Here is a 15128-nt window from a genome sequence, read left to right as displayed (position 1 = left end):
AACAGAATACATTTGTAGTTGTAATGCGGTGGAATATGGAGACGTTCACAGGTTATGAATGGGTTGCAAGGGACTGTAATATTCAGAATAGTCACACAGTAACTCAAACAATAAAAGGAAAGGAAGTTAATAGTGAAAGCGAAACTGTATTCAGGTGTGGAGCATATTATTATTTTGAATAAAAACGCTTGCTGCAGTTGTGTCTGACCCAACACCAGCACTAGTCAGATGATGGTGCTGCTAGTTTTATTACACAAATGTCTGACAACAGCTTGCTGAGGCTGCAGGGTCGATGTAAAATGCTTTTAAAAGATGATGATCAGTCAGACTGGGTTGTTACTTTGATGTGGATTGCAAACTTGCTTTCAGTAAAAGGTTTGAGACATTTTAAAAAGGGTAGAAATACATATGCCAAACCAAGCAATGTAGATCATTTTGCTAAAATATTCCAGTGAACCTATCACACACACACATTATGTTACAATGGATACTGATTGAAATGAAATGTTAAATTGTAGTTTTGTTTCCTGTTTGTCATTTGACAAAAAAATTAATTTACCCTTTAAAAATAAAAAACTATGACGGCAAATTTATTATAAATGAGATTCAGATGCGTGAACCTTCCTTGTCACACCTTTGTCTTGGGATTTGTATGTCGGAAACTTAGAGGTCTACTTCCAGCTTTCAAATCACGCTAGCTGTTCCCTTGATGTGCCTGCAGCTGTAAGTGGAAAAGCCAGACTTCCTGAAGCCCTTCTGTGGGCTCTTAATATTTCATAGGTTTGTTTTGGTTTTTGAATCCTTTTAAACCAACAAGATACTTTTTTTTCCTTCCCCCCTCCTCTTCAAAAGATCACGAGGATCCCCCCCTCGTCCCCTCAGCATCAATATTTAGCACTCGGCTGCATCACTTTGGACATACATAAAAACCACTCTTCCTCTTAAATATTTCACTAAAAAAATGGGTCATCTTTGAAAATGAGACTTGTTTTTCATGCAGGCAAATCAAACGCTTTCTGGAAGTTTCCTCTTCAAGTTGAAGCCGGTGGAGGTTTACTCAGTCATATGATGGATTGCGAGTGAGACGAGCGCGGAGACAGATGCGTACATGGACACAATGAGATTTAAATCGGTGCCCAGCTTACAAAGTATCTGCACCCAGCTGATTCTTTAGATGGGAACGGAGCGTCAGCGGAACAAACAGATGTTGGCTTGTAATTGCTTCGTTGTGAAATGATAAAAGAGTCAGAGCTGTGCTGTGTGTTAATAAAACTGGAAACACTGAATGTAAAAAAAGCAAATGCCTTATTTAAAATATATGAATTCTTGAAATTTTTATTAGCATTTTCATCCATCTGGAGTCAGAGTGTGTTCTTTATGTTTTACACATCCATGTTTCACACGTTGAAAGAAATCAAAACAAAGCAGTCAATAAATTAATTTATATGTAATAAAGCCTAATGATGCAAAACACTGACGGCGTCAGCTACAGATGTGTTTCTAAATGTTTGGTGTTCACCAGAACATCCCATCACCAACAAGACCACAATCCTGAAACAGAACATGAACTCAAAATGACAGACTTGTGAATACGTGCTCCCCTATGAGTGTTCGATGCACAAGACTCCACTGCTGAAGAAAAAACGCATTGACCATAAAGCACACAAGTATTTTCATACACCATGGTTTGATTAGAAAACATGGTGCTGTGTAGCTGTATTAGCTGAACACTGAATTAGCTGAAGCTACGGCTGTATTAGCTGCAACTGTTTATTGTGAATGTGTACACAACAAACAGTTGTGCAGAACTTGTTGTGTACACATTCACAACACGTTCTGCTAGCTGTAGGTGTATTAGCTGCAGCTAGACTGTAGCTAATACTACAGATTATCTTAGAAAAATCATACCAACAATGAAGTTTGGTGGTGTGAGGTTGTTCTTCAGAACTTGATAACTAAGAGAGGATGAATGGAAACATTTTCGGAGACATTCTTGATGACAGTATGAAGATGAAACTAAGGTGGTATTGTTACACAAGAGAAGAAAACTCAGAGAAAGACCATAATCCTAGAATGACCTAGTCAATTAAATGAAAGAGCCGTTTAGAAGATTGGAAGTTTGTTCAGAATGACTGTAATCAGCAGCTATGCTAACAAAACCAAACATTAACAAATGCTTGTGACTCATTTGTCCATACGTAAGATGTCGTGACATATTCAAAACCTAAAAAAAAAAAAAGATACTAATTCGCATCACCATCTACACAAGTCCTATTTATCAAAGCATCCGACTTTCACAGCAGCTTTCCAGACAGGCACTCATCCTCTCCCCTCCCTCACCTGAATGATTACGTTTGAGATTTAAAGCGGTGAGCTTTTGCTGTAGCATTTCAAGAAACTCTGGGAAGGAGCCTTTGCGACGCTTTTTAGTCAAAAAGAGTTATTTCGTTATACTAGAAACCTGGCAAAACATCCTGAAGAGTGACACTCAGATTTCTGAGAGGGATTTAAGCCTGTTAGTACGACTCGTGGCTCTGTAGCCGTGAAGGAGTGAACACGCCTGACGACTAAAGCTAGTGTTATCTGGTAAACTATTAGAAACGTACAGATGGCTAAAGACAGGCAGAACATGGAGAAGCAGCAGAATGACCAACTCATCCACCCCATGTTGCACCTCAGTTCATTAAAAAAGCAGTCAGTGGCTAATGAGTTGTTTAACGTTGTGAACAAACCTAGGTTCAAGTTGAAATTTAGAGCAGAAACTAGAAAATGTGTTCAGTACTTTTATTTCACACAACACACAACTTTATTTATGGGCTCATTTGTTTTGTTGTCTTTGTGTATGAGTAGATTAAAGCTAAGTTATGTAACTTTTATAAAAAAGTAGAATTTTTCTTTACATATTTGTTAAAATGTCACCATGTTGTGACAGTTTGCTATGATACTGATAATTTGTGAAAAGACTGATCTCCACCTCCTCCTTCCTGAGCTACTATTGTCATCTGACGAAATGCACCACTCCAGACCAAAAACAACCAATCAGAGCCAGGAGGAGGGTCTCAGTGCTGTCAATCACCACATGTAGTCACTGCTAAATGTGCTAATGGCAGAGAAACTAATTACTGTTACAGGAAAACTGCTTATCCACTGTAATCAGCAGCTATGCTAAACAGTTCAAGCATTCACAACAGGCTCTGCTAACTGGATGAACATGGAGGACGATTGAGAGCACTAAGACCCGCCTCTTGACTCTGATTGGCTGTTTCTAGTTTACACAGAAGAAGGTAAAGGAGCTTGATTTTTGTTTATTTCTCTCTTTTTTTCAGATTATCTGTGTCATACAACATACGACACATAGTGAGTTTCAACAAATATTTAAAGAAATATTCTTTATGCAGGTTACATACTGCAGCTGGTGTGGTGTGAATTTCATGTCAATACAAGAGAAAATGTTGACATGCTAAGTAGAGTACTTATTTTCTCTGATGTATAGTGCTTCTAACAATAAAATAATGTTTGTGGGAGCCCCTCAGTTCTGTTTTCCTTTTTCGGAGTGTAGCAGCTGACTTGCTTGATGTTTGTGCCTCAAAGCATTCTGGGTGCATGCATTTTTAACCCATGTAGTCATGGAAGGAGAGGAGCTCTTAATCCTAAGCGTTGCTGTTGTAGTTGGTGCAGTGCTTTCCCCGCAGGCGAACTCCGTCCAAATTCTGCCTCTCAAGATGCGCATTAAGAGCTTCCATTCAGCGTTGGTGAGAAATTTCGCAAAATGAGTGAGGTATCTGAATTTCTGCAAGTGATTTATTTTATTTTTTTTAAGCAAACGATTTCAACCAACATTAAAAGGTGGAAACATAAAAGAAAAATCAAAGCAAGTCAGTACAATTTCCCTCCATCAACAAACCGACCAAGCTTCATAAAAGCAGCATTTTATCAGCAGCTGTGTCAATATGGAACCGTGCAAGAATAAATGTAAGAAAGAAAGAAAGAAAGAAAGAAAGAAAAAAAAACACTCCTGCTGAATCTGGCAGCACTGATTACATGTCAGGTGTACTCTGACAATATAAGAATGTTTGTGAATCTTAAAGCCCCCCCCGCCCCTTTCTATGCTCCAGTCCATGTTGAAGTGGATCAGACAGGCAGGTCTTATGCTGTTATGGAATTTCCTCCAATCAGACAGCCGACAGCGGAGGAGAGGCTTGGAGTAGGCGACACAGCTGGTGGGGACTGTTTGGCTTCCAAGACTCACACGGAGCCTCTATAGCTCCCTCCACCACCCCCTGCCCCATGCGCTCACTTCTCAGACTATCTGAATTATTGTGCGACGCTGTGCCAGATGGCTGGCCCGCGACGTGAACCCCATCCTTACTTGTCAAAATGCCACCCGTTGGCCGGCGCCGGGGCACGCTCAATCCCTCTCGCGGGAGAAGCCGGTTTGCAACCATTCAGCTCCAATTACAAATCTCCAGCAGCACCCGAGGATTTGGGGCCATCCAAACGCGATGATTACTGCGAGGCTCCTCGAGGGGCCCCCGAGCTGAGAGATGAGCTCTTCATTGCTGTGCGCTGTTTACTTTTTTTTCTTTTTTTTTTGTCTGTGTGTCCATCTGTTGATACGAAGAACAGACGCGACTCGACTTCTCTCGGCGGAGGCTGCGCTGAAAACTCGGCTCGCATGACAATGATTTGACATTATCCTGCCATTTCGCTGAATTTTAAATAGCTAAACAACGGCGGAGGCCTGGCTTCGACACAAGAAGCTGTGCGGTTTGGTAACAAACTGTCCCGGGTTTAGGGTCTGAACCGAAATAAGGGATGAGGGTGGGTATAGCCTCGGTGGGGGGAAGAGCTTTCATGTAGCTGATTTCTGTTGGGATTCTTTGTCATTTTGTAAAATTTTAATGCCAAAAGAAAAGAGAGAGAAACATTTGCACACTCGCACTCCACATGAAGGTTTAATGTAACGTTCAAAGGCTACCTGAGAAAACACATTGGCTGATTTTGTTTAAATAAAATTCCCAACAAAGAATCTACCGTATTCCCTTTCACCATTTTTTTTTAAACATTTAATCACAATCATAAACTTTAATTTACATCATTTGGGGTTTAGGTGATAGACCAAGAGAAAATAGTGTGTGTTTCAAAAATGGGGGAACAATAATTCATGGATTTTGAAATAATTTACCAAAACACACCAAAGTCTGATTGTCTGATTGGTAAGGAAAGGGCATCCATGCAGGTCAGATAAAACATGACTACAGTGGAATAAAAACAAACTCTGAGAAAGAGAGTCTGCACAAAGTTGAGTTAGCATGGGAACACACCGAAACGGGTCTGAGAAAACTCAAACCAAAGTTAGAGGGAGAACCTACTTGGAAACAGAAAGAGTGGAGCGGTCAGGGGAAAGGTGGAAGAAAGCAGAAATGAACAAAGAAAATATTAAGCAAAAAATACAAAAAGGTAATAATGAGACAGTTTTATCGAACTGCTAATGAAATTTAAAGACTGTCTAAAGACCATTTTTTTCTCCTTTTTGCTCTTTATTTCTGAAACATCCTTCTGTTCCTTTTCTGAAAGCCACTGTGTATTATTCTGACAGCAGTATCCTCTGGGTTATTTTTTTTCCTTTACTGCCAGTGTAATAATGACCTGATGGGTCTCAGAGCTGCCATACAATAGCCTCCTTTCACTGATACAAAATGTCAGTCAGCTGCTCGTTCTCGTGGCCTTTCACTTCGCCTGTCTCCCCTTTTGCTAATTTCTTATTGTTTTCCTTCCGTATCTTCATAATTGTTCTTCTGGTTCATCTAAAGGTCTGGCGAAGCCAATGGGGCTGGTGGAGGGACCCGGAGGCCTCGGCCAGGGGGGGGCCGCTGCCACTCTGGGAGAGGACAGCCACGACGCAGAGGGGAAGTATGAGGAGTACGGCTACAACGCTCAGCTCAGCGACCGCATCTCCCTTGACAGGAGCATCCCTGACTACAGACCTAAGAAGTATGTCAGCCTTTTGCTTCTTCCTCTGTTTTTATTGCCACACATTACCACATGTGCTGTCCTTGTCTTGAAAAGTCCTCTGGGGGGTTAGACTGGTAAACAAAAGTTTACTTTCTCCTACCTTTCTAGTTTCTTGTTAACATGTTTTATGCTGCACTTTTTTAAGACTAAACGGGTTTTATTAAATTAGGGAGTAATATGTAAAATTTACTTTTCTGAACTTTACATCATGTTATAAGGTTACTCTCTTATTTAAAACATGCCTGGAATGTTGCTTTGATTCTTTCATGCATGTTTGAGAAAACCTTTAATCTCCCTTGGCAACTATTCAACTGTGCAAAATGCCTGGGTGGGCCTAGCCCCGCCTTCAATGTTGAAGCTCCTCCTCATAGCTGCAGCTTCCAAGCTTCTGCCTCATAGAGCACTCCTTCCCCGCAAATCCCCTACTCGGCTCCTTCAGACTAGCCAGCAGCAATTAGCAAACATCTGGTGCAATAGTGCATCTGCTCAGCTCATTATAGGAGCTACTTCTCAGTGAAATGCTGTTATTACTTTGTTATAAGTAATAACAAAGTAATAAGGAAAGTAATAAGGAGCAATGTAGTGGTGACGTTCTGAAGGCTGCTTTTCAAAAGGAGCAGAAGACCCAATTTCAAGGTGTTAAAACATGAACAAATTTTTTTTAAGTCACAATTGACATATAGATAATTTTATAACAATTGAAGTTAACAGTTATTTGATTGTGCTTTAAAATGCCTGGAAAATACATAATACTGCCCCTTTCGGAATACAGGTTAGGTTTTGTTTTCTTTTAGGTCTTAGTTTGACTTTGAGTAAAGCTGTATTACTTTGCAAAAACAAAGTAGACTCCTTTGAAATGTGGGATTGATAAGATAAGATAAATCTTTATTGTCATTGTCACAAGAACAACGAAATTTAAAATTGCTTCTCACCATCTCATCTGTGCAATTTTCATATTGAGTTTGCAGGACACCAACGTATAACCTTCATATCTCCACCACATAGTGGACAGACAGCGGAGCACCTTCTCACATAGGCTGCTCCAGCTCCGCTGTCGTAGGGACAGATACAGGAAATCCTTCCTGCCACATGCCATCTCACTGTACAATAAAAGCTAAATCATTGCTCTGCACTAATCAGTCCAATTTTGCACAATGCACTGTGGCACACTTGCTGTACATATATTTACATATACATTTTGTTCTGCATTTTGAATCCTTGCAAGGTCTGCTCTAAGTTGCTTTTTATATTGACAGCATGTCATATTTTATTCTTATTTTATCTTGTCTACATTGCTACTCAGTGGTGGATGTTGTGTGTCTTGTCTCTATGCTGCTGTAACTGCGAAATAATTTCCCTGCTGGGATGAATAAAGTAATTCTATTCTATTCTATATACGGTTAGAACAATGACAACATTAAAAAAGCTGCCCCTTATCACTTGGTAAATACAAACAGAACACAAATTTACCAAATCCCCCATTCATTTCAGGAGTAGGTGAGCAAATCGATGTGCTTTTGCAACATGGTATCCAAACATGCTTTCTATTTCAGCTGAAAAGAAGCTCTTTATTCCCCGGACTTCTTTCATAGAGCAGAACCTACCCTTTTATTGGCCTCTCAAATTATGAAATGCAACATTCATCAAACACCGCCTCATATTAAAGTTTTAGTCATATTAAAGACTAAAAAAGTGTACTGCACTGTTTCCATGAATGAATGTATGAACTTACTGAGGGTAAAATACTGCTGGATGTCAAATTACAAGGTTATGCTGCATAAAGGTGCCTGGACTGGAATAAGTGTTGTTGACTTAATACTGCATGTAGTCAATTTTTTAAGGCTTTCTAATAGATCCAAAATACACAGACGTCAAAACATCTGCCAGAGTGCACCAGAAAGTCCGGTAGACATGGGAGACATCTTTTTGTCTAGTTTTTTTCTCTGTTACAAACGATCTCCATGGCTTCTTCATAGACGGCCATGTTTGTTTACTCTGAATTCACATCGATCGCCATGGCTTCTTCATAGACGGCCATGTTTGTTTACTCTGAATTCACATCGATCGCCATGGCTTCTTCATAGACGGCCATGTTTGTTTACTCTGAATTCACATCTGATCTCCAGAGATTTTACAAGATTTCCCGTCTGAGATCTGAATGTTTGAGTGAAATAGGTCCGTGCGGGGTGTGTTGCGTTTGCTGTGTGGCTGGACATCATCCTCCCCCCCCACCACCAAACCTGTTGTATCTGTGAGGTTTTATCATCATGTGTGGGATCTCTCAGGCTCTGGAAAATCAGCGGAGAATGTTAAAATCTTGCCACGTGAACCAGGCATTAGTCGACTGCTTTGATACACTTCTGGCGGATCGCAATCAAAAATTCATTGACTTGAGCCAAATCATTTTACTGTCACTGACATCCTTCTCAACAGCCTATTGCTTCTGTCATTAATCTCCATCTGGAAAAAAATCCTTTGCGAATTTCCCCCCCCTCCATTCATCTAATTTAATCCTGCTCATCTTCCGTGTTTGACTTGTTGTCTAACTCTGGTGAATTTTGCCGCAAGTCTCCCACTGGAGCTCAGGCAGTGTGTGACCTGGGCCGTGGTAAGTGCCGGAAAGGAGATCTCCTTTAGGCATACGCTTCAACCCAACATGAATAGAATCTGAGAAGATGATGATGATGATGATGGTTGGTTTGTCTTTTTAAACTTGTAATTAAGCAAATGTGGAATTATCTGGGGGGTTGAGGGAGGGTGGTTTCCCCCCAGAACAGACCTTTAATGGCCCTTTTTCTTTCTTTTAAAAGAAATTTAGCATTTAGAAAATGAAATGTAGCTCTATTACAGTCGGGACTCTAGGGGCTTGCTGATAATCAGCGCTGCCAGTGGCATTTATATTACACCGTGTCAAAGAACAATGGCAACAGGCAGTGGTGTAGAGGAAATCTGATGGCCAAGAGAGGTTTCTGTGGGTTTAGCGGGGGGATAACAATTCATTTCATCTGTGGCCCTTTGTTCTCTGCTCTTTTTCAAGACAAGGAATGGGGGAGTTGAATAAGAGAAGATTGCTAATTAATAAAGTCATCTGAAAGTGTTTCTAATGAAAAAATATTTTTTTATGAAAAGGCAGAAGTGAAGAGTGCTGGTTTCTGATTAGAAAAGCTGCCTTTATTACGAGCTCTGTGTGGATTCTGGCACTTGTTGCATCAGTAGGCTTGTTCTCCCACACTGTAAAAGAACAACATAACACTTTTTGTCTCTCTCCTAGTTTTACTAATCTGTTCTTTAATTGCCCCTGAAATAAAACTATTTTTTGGCTCAATGAGCACATCAACAAAAGAAAACACTGAGTTGGTCAAAGAAAGCTTTTATCTCTGCCAGCTTTGTGATACTTTAGACAGAAGTTAAAAAAAAATGCTTCTAGATTTGTCATTAGAGCAAGACTGTTAAGAAGAGAAGAAGCATCAAACCAGAATTATAGGAACTAACACAATCTTGAACTGCTGCTTTAGCACTGTTTTTCCTTGACGTATCTGGCTGATATGCTAAGATAAGTACTATGGAGAAAGATCTCTAGCTACCCAGGCTAGCTTGTTATCGTAACTTACAGTGGAAATCTTGTAACCTTTTTCAGAAGAAATAGGAGATAATAATATGAGATCCAGACCATATTTATCATACAGACACATTCTAGCTGAGAAGTCCAGATATTTAAAAGAAAGCACTTGATGTTTACATGAACAAATTTTCAAGGTTCAGTATATTATACTTATGAGATGTTAGCATTTAATTCTGCTAATTTTAACCACATACATGTTCAATGACTTTTTTCGGCATTCATTTATTTATTCATATAGGTTGTTGGAATGTAGTTGAAATGCTTACCTACTTGCATTTTTGTTTCTTTTAGAACCGATTAAAGAAAATAGTTTGCTTCAGTTTGATGCTAATTTCTATTCGGTGACCCTGGCAGAGCTGTGCTTTTTTTTTCTGTTTTGTGATTGTAACTGTGGAAGGCTCCTTCAGTTTTTTGTCCCTGATCAGTTCAAGAAGAGACATTTATCAGTGACTACCTTCAGTTCATTACTACATGAAAATTAAATACTGTGAATATGTAATGAATTTGCACTGTTTCCATATTACAGGGATTAGGTTTGTATTCTGATTGTGTTCTAGGGCTGTTGTAAAAGAATATTTTAGTAATCAGGTACTCTATAGAATATATATATTTTTAAATTTATCTGAGGAATCGGATCTCTCTTTTTCTCTGCGCCATTCCTACCGTTCGTTCCAAAACCGTGACGACGCGATTTCAACGCCAGAAAAGCTGTCGTAGTCCAACCATCCCACCGCAAAGTCCTACAATCCTTATTTGTCCCCAAAACGCTGCACAATTCAGCACCAAGCTGCTAGCACTTCACAACAACGCATAAGTGGAAGTCAGAGCGCTGCCCTCCACAAACAATGATCCGGCCGGAACATGGTGTGCTACATAATAAAACATAATTTAACGAAGCTTCGAGGCAAATAAATTTTCCTCGAGGAATTTTAATAACCGAGGTACTCGAATCATTCTAAGAATCGTTTCAGCTCTATTGTGTTTCACTTCACTCACCCACCAATGATGTCCTGGAAGATTCTGTGTCCTCGTGTTGACAAATAGGTTTTCCGTACAGAAATGTCTGCACATCAGCTTCAATGTGCTGCTCCAACACAAGTTAGGAAAGTTACTTAAATTCCCTGAAAGTGTGTTACCTAAAATGCTGATAGCTTCGTTGTTTGAATGCAGCAGTGTTTCTCAAACAAACACTCACGGACGACCTGACTTGAAATTGCCCCCCCATCCCCCACAAAATAACGCAACATCTTAATATACACAATCTGAAATGAAAATATAAGTATCTAAACGTCTCCTAATGTGAAGGGTGGCCTTGTTTTTAAATGCGACTGGCCACAATAAAACCATGAACACGTCAACAGGGGTCTTTTGAGTTATTTGCAGATTCTGAAAGTATGGATACCAAGCTTTCCAATAATGGAAAACACATGGAAACCAAAAAGGTTTTTTACTACAAGTGTTGTGTGCCCTAGTAAAGTTTTAGGGCTATTTGTAGTTTAGAAACATAATAAAAGAAAAGAAGACTTGAGTTGCAAAAACAAAACATTTTGTTTCAGCCAGTAGATAGCCCAACATAAATAATTTTATTTCAGGTGTTAAGATGCAGTTAGCCAGCGTGGGGCGCAGCGTTGTTCACCGCCTCGTCACCGACATATCGCATTCAGCACAGCCAACATCTCAAACGCCGCCACAGTTTGAGAAAGACTGCTCTAAAGATATATCTGACTAGACAGCCTTTAATTCTTTCTCTGTCTGACGTTGTTTTTACACAGAGATGGTTGCTGAAGTGCCAGGCTGTCTTTAGCATGTTTTGCTAACGACTCTATGTTTTGATCATTCGTGCTGTAATTTGGTTTAGACAAAACTTGCAGTGAAAGTTGTGGATTAAATGAAGTACTATTTTGTGTTTTGAGTGTGCAGCTCCTCCGGGGTAGCTGAAGGGGTCTGAGAACAACGCAGCACAGAGCAGCAGCTGAAGTGTCCTTCTCTCTCAATGTGAATGTAATTTCAACAGATGAAAACGCTTTGATCATAAGTACAAAACTGTGACTCGTTAGTTCAGCACAGGATTGTACATTTACAATGCATGATTCTTATAAAAACAAAGAAGCCTCCAGCTGGTAGTGGAGGGATTTGTAGCAGATTGTTCAGAAATATCACCCCCATATTTGAGGTGACTGTCCTCAGCCAGGAATAGATTGATTTCAAACAACACGTTAGTCTTAAGTCGGGGACTTTTGAAAGGAATTTGGTGCCTTAGTGTCATTTTAATGACTAGGGGTATAACTGAGCAGGACACAAATAGAGAAAGGCAGACTAGGACAGCCGCCACAGTGTCACAGACACTGCACCAGTCTGTCTTGGTAATAAGAGAGCCTAGTCAAAGCTGTCAGTCATCCACATTGGAGCCCTGTCTGGCCTGGGGTCCCTCTGCAAAAGCAGAGAGAGGCCGCTAAGGACCAAGAAGTCTGGAAATATCAGCTGAATTGTTGCTCTGACAACCTGATCCCAGATAAAGATGGTTAAAAAAAAGAAGAGAGAGATAGATGTCCTCTTGGGGTTCTGTGAGAAAAAAAAAATCTGTTCCACCCTTGAGAAGGAATCAAATTTAAAAGAGAAACATCTGTTTATGCATCATTTAACAGAACATTATACCAGACATTCAATTAAGCCAATAAATTGATTTCAATTTGATCTTGTTTTTATCATATTTTCAGGCGACAAGGAATTTCAATGTGAAGAAGTAAACACTCAATTTAACCAGCACACAAACAAAAATAGAAATCCCTGATTGACTAAGGAGGATAATGCTACCATTATACTAGGCTTGACTTTTATCAAATTAGCATAATGGCATCATGAGTCCAGCTAGCATGAGGAAGCCTGATTATGCTGCATTTCTCCCTCACGAGTTTTGAAATCTAAGCGCTAGACATTGTATAAATAGTGTGGAGGACTTGGTTTTGGTTAAATGATTTTGTTTTCTGGACATTTACTGTTTCAGGTACTTTGGATATTTAGGATTGTGTTGGAGGCTTTAAGTTACTTTTTCTGTAGTGTTTTCCTTAACTGCAGTCGCACTTCTTTAGTCTAACTTGGGGCTGTCAAGTAATCTGTAAATGTGTTTTAAATACATTCTTTAAAAAATACGGGTTTGTGTCAAATTCAATACAAACCGAGCCATTTTCATCTCTTCAAGTTGGTGTGCAGCTTCAGCCAGAAGTGCTTCAGGCATTCAGAAATTCAAATGCCGTCCCATTTGGTGGATATCAAAAACAGGGAGCCTGAAATCTGACCAATACACCCGGGAAGAGCTTTTCTACCATTGTTTAGTCGCAAAGATGAAATCAAATACTTTTTTTTTTAGGTATTTTGCATGTGAGAAAAACATAAAATACAGATGTTGGTTATCCTTTATACCAGTAGTGGACATTATTAGAAGAAAGAACGCCATTAAGCTTCACAAACTTGGAAGTACTCTAAAAATTGACTCTAGTGCTTATGAGGAATTTGAAGGGGTCAGTAAAGCTGCCATATATACAAAAGATTGAATATGTTATTTTGGTTAGAGCAGAATAGTTGTTTGGCTACAGCAGAGACTAAAGGCATAAAGTCCTTCATCAGAAGTGCTGAAATCAGCTTTCTGTGATGTAGTCACGTGGAAGAAATTGCTTCATTTTGTTTGCAGAGAGGCGGCCGGTGGCCCAACATTTCGACAGAGCCGTGCGCGAAGTGTTGTGTGATTGGTCAGATGTTTGTTGCCGTGTTTTATGTTTTGACTAGTCTGCTATCCGCTTTTCACATCTGCAGGAGAAATAAAAATATTCCTTATAACTTTGTATTTTTGCTTTGCGGTTTTTCTTTTTCCCTGTTGGTAAATCGGGGGTGCAGAACTCCAGAATTAAGGTCAAACACATGCGTTTGGTTCTAACAGGCATTAAATTGAAATCCGAATCATTGAGCAGAGAGGTATGTGATGACTACAGGGAGCCATACTCCATCACCAAGGCAGAGAAACCTACACATTTTTCCAACCCCCTGTCTTTTTCAATACTCCTTGTCTGCAGCAAAACCAATTCATGATAATTACAGCCCCAATAGCATCTTCCACAAAAGCCTGTAATCCCCATTCGCCACCTGCTAGCCCGTATTTCTCTTCCTCTGCCCTTCACTTGTGCGAGTGACATTCTTAACTTGGATACAAAGGGGTCTTAAGTAGGCTGTATATTACGGTAACTCTGGGCCCGCCATCCGCCGTCCTTGGGAGGCTCATGAGTACGACATCGGCTCACAGGGGAACGAGGCGGGGAAAAAACAATAAATGCAGGCAAGCTGGTGAGATTACGGAATCCCCGGCAAAACAAACAAGGAGGAATGGAGGTTTTTGTTTTCTCACCCAAATCCAAAATTCATCTGAAAGCACCAACGCCGCCTTTCAACCTCCAGTTCTCCTCTATCAAGAGGATTCCTATTCAATTACACCTAATCTCGCCTCTATGTCCACGGTCGCTTTGCCCAAGATTTGATTTCTGTTTTTGACAAAAAATAGCAGTTAAATCCAAAACTTTATTGAAACACGGCATATGCTGCGTTCTCCCCTCTCCTCGCAATCCCCCCCTGATGACCCCTCGTCTGTGTTTGTCCGCCTGCGGGAGGACGATAACTGGAGAGGAAGCCCGAAGAAACAAGCTTACCTCATCTTCTAAGTGCCTGATACTGCAGAATGGGATCATAAGGTCTTTGCGGCGCAGGAGCTCCTACTGCAAATTGTTACTCTTTTCACTGCTAGAGTTTATCTCTTGAAATGGGGAAAGGGGGTGTGGGGGGTGAGGCGGAGGGGCAGAAAGGGGAGGTGACAAGGCAAAACGGTTATCTTTCAGGGAAAAGTGCTCGCAGATTGGAAAGTTGCTTTGGTCTTGCCTGCATTCTGCAGGTTATGGGAGGTTAATGTGAAATTTCACAGCAAATAAAAGTGGCCAGCGGGGTAGGCGTGGGGCGGGGGAAGAGAAAAGTCAGAGGGCCCAGAGCTGCGGGCTGCTAAGGGAAGCAAGCAGGGGGTGGTGTGATAGGAATACATCTTAATCTGGCGCTCTGTTTCTGTCAAAGCTTGTTCCGGATCAAATTATGAGAGCTGGCCGGAGCGCTCAGTCCCATTACTAACAGATGAGCCGATCGCTCATCCTGTTACAGCTTTACAAGACTTCCCCCGCCACTGCGGACAGGTACAAATTTAAGGGTGACTGATGCCCCAAATTGGATCCCATAACCAGGGCAATGGAACTACAATATCACTTTATGATGTAGGTTCTAAAATCCTCCTCTCCTCCAACACGTTTTGCTTAGAAGCGATCCGGCTGCCTTGCCCTCCCCTCCCACCTCCCGCTTTGACATTTTCAAGACACCACTTCGGTAAAATTCATGAGACACAACCTCGTTAGCGCTTGTGTAAGCGAACGGCGGTGAAATATGCATCCAATCTTCTTTTTTTTTT

General features: G+C 40.6%; 1 protein-coding gene across 1 annotated transcript in view; it reads left to right on the top strand.

Moving 5' to 3' along the window:
* galnt9 (polypeptide N-acetylgalactosaminyltransferase 9) overlaps nucleotides 1-15128 on the top strand; it is a 119503-nt gene that overhangs the window by 12350 nt on the left and 92025 nt on the right. Inside the window, exon 2 of the mRNA XM_023343840.1 lies at nucleotides 5814-5994. Within this exon, the coding sequence (XP_023199608.1) occupies nucleotides 5814-5994 (181 nt within the window). The remainder of the gene's footprint in view (nucleotides 1-5813; nucleotides 5995-15128) is intronic.

The sequence above is a fragment of the Xiphophorus maculatus genome, chromosome 12 (genome assembly GCF_002775205.1).
Source record: "Xiphophorus maculatus strain JP 163 A chromosome 12, X_maculatus-5.0-male, whole genome shotgun sequence".
NCBI lineage: Eukaryota > Metazoa > Chordata > Actinopteri > Cyprinodontiformes > Poeciliidae > Xiphophorus > Xiphophorus maculatus.
Note: the sequence above shows the minus strand (reverse complement) of the source record. Positions and strands in the feature narration are given on the sequence as shown.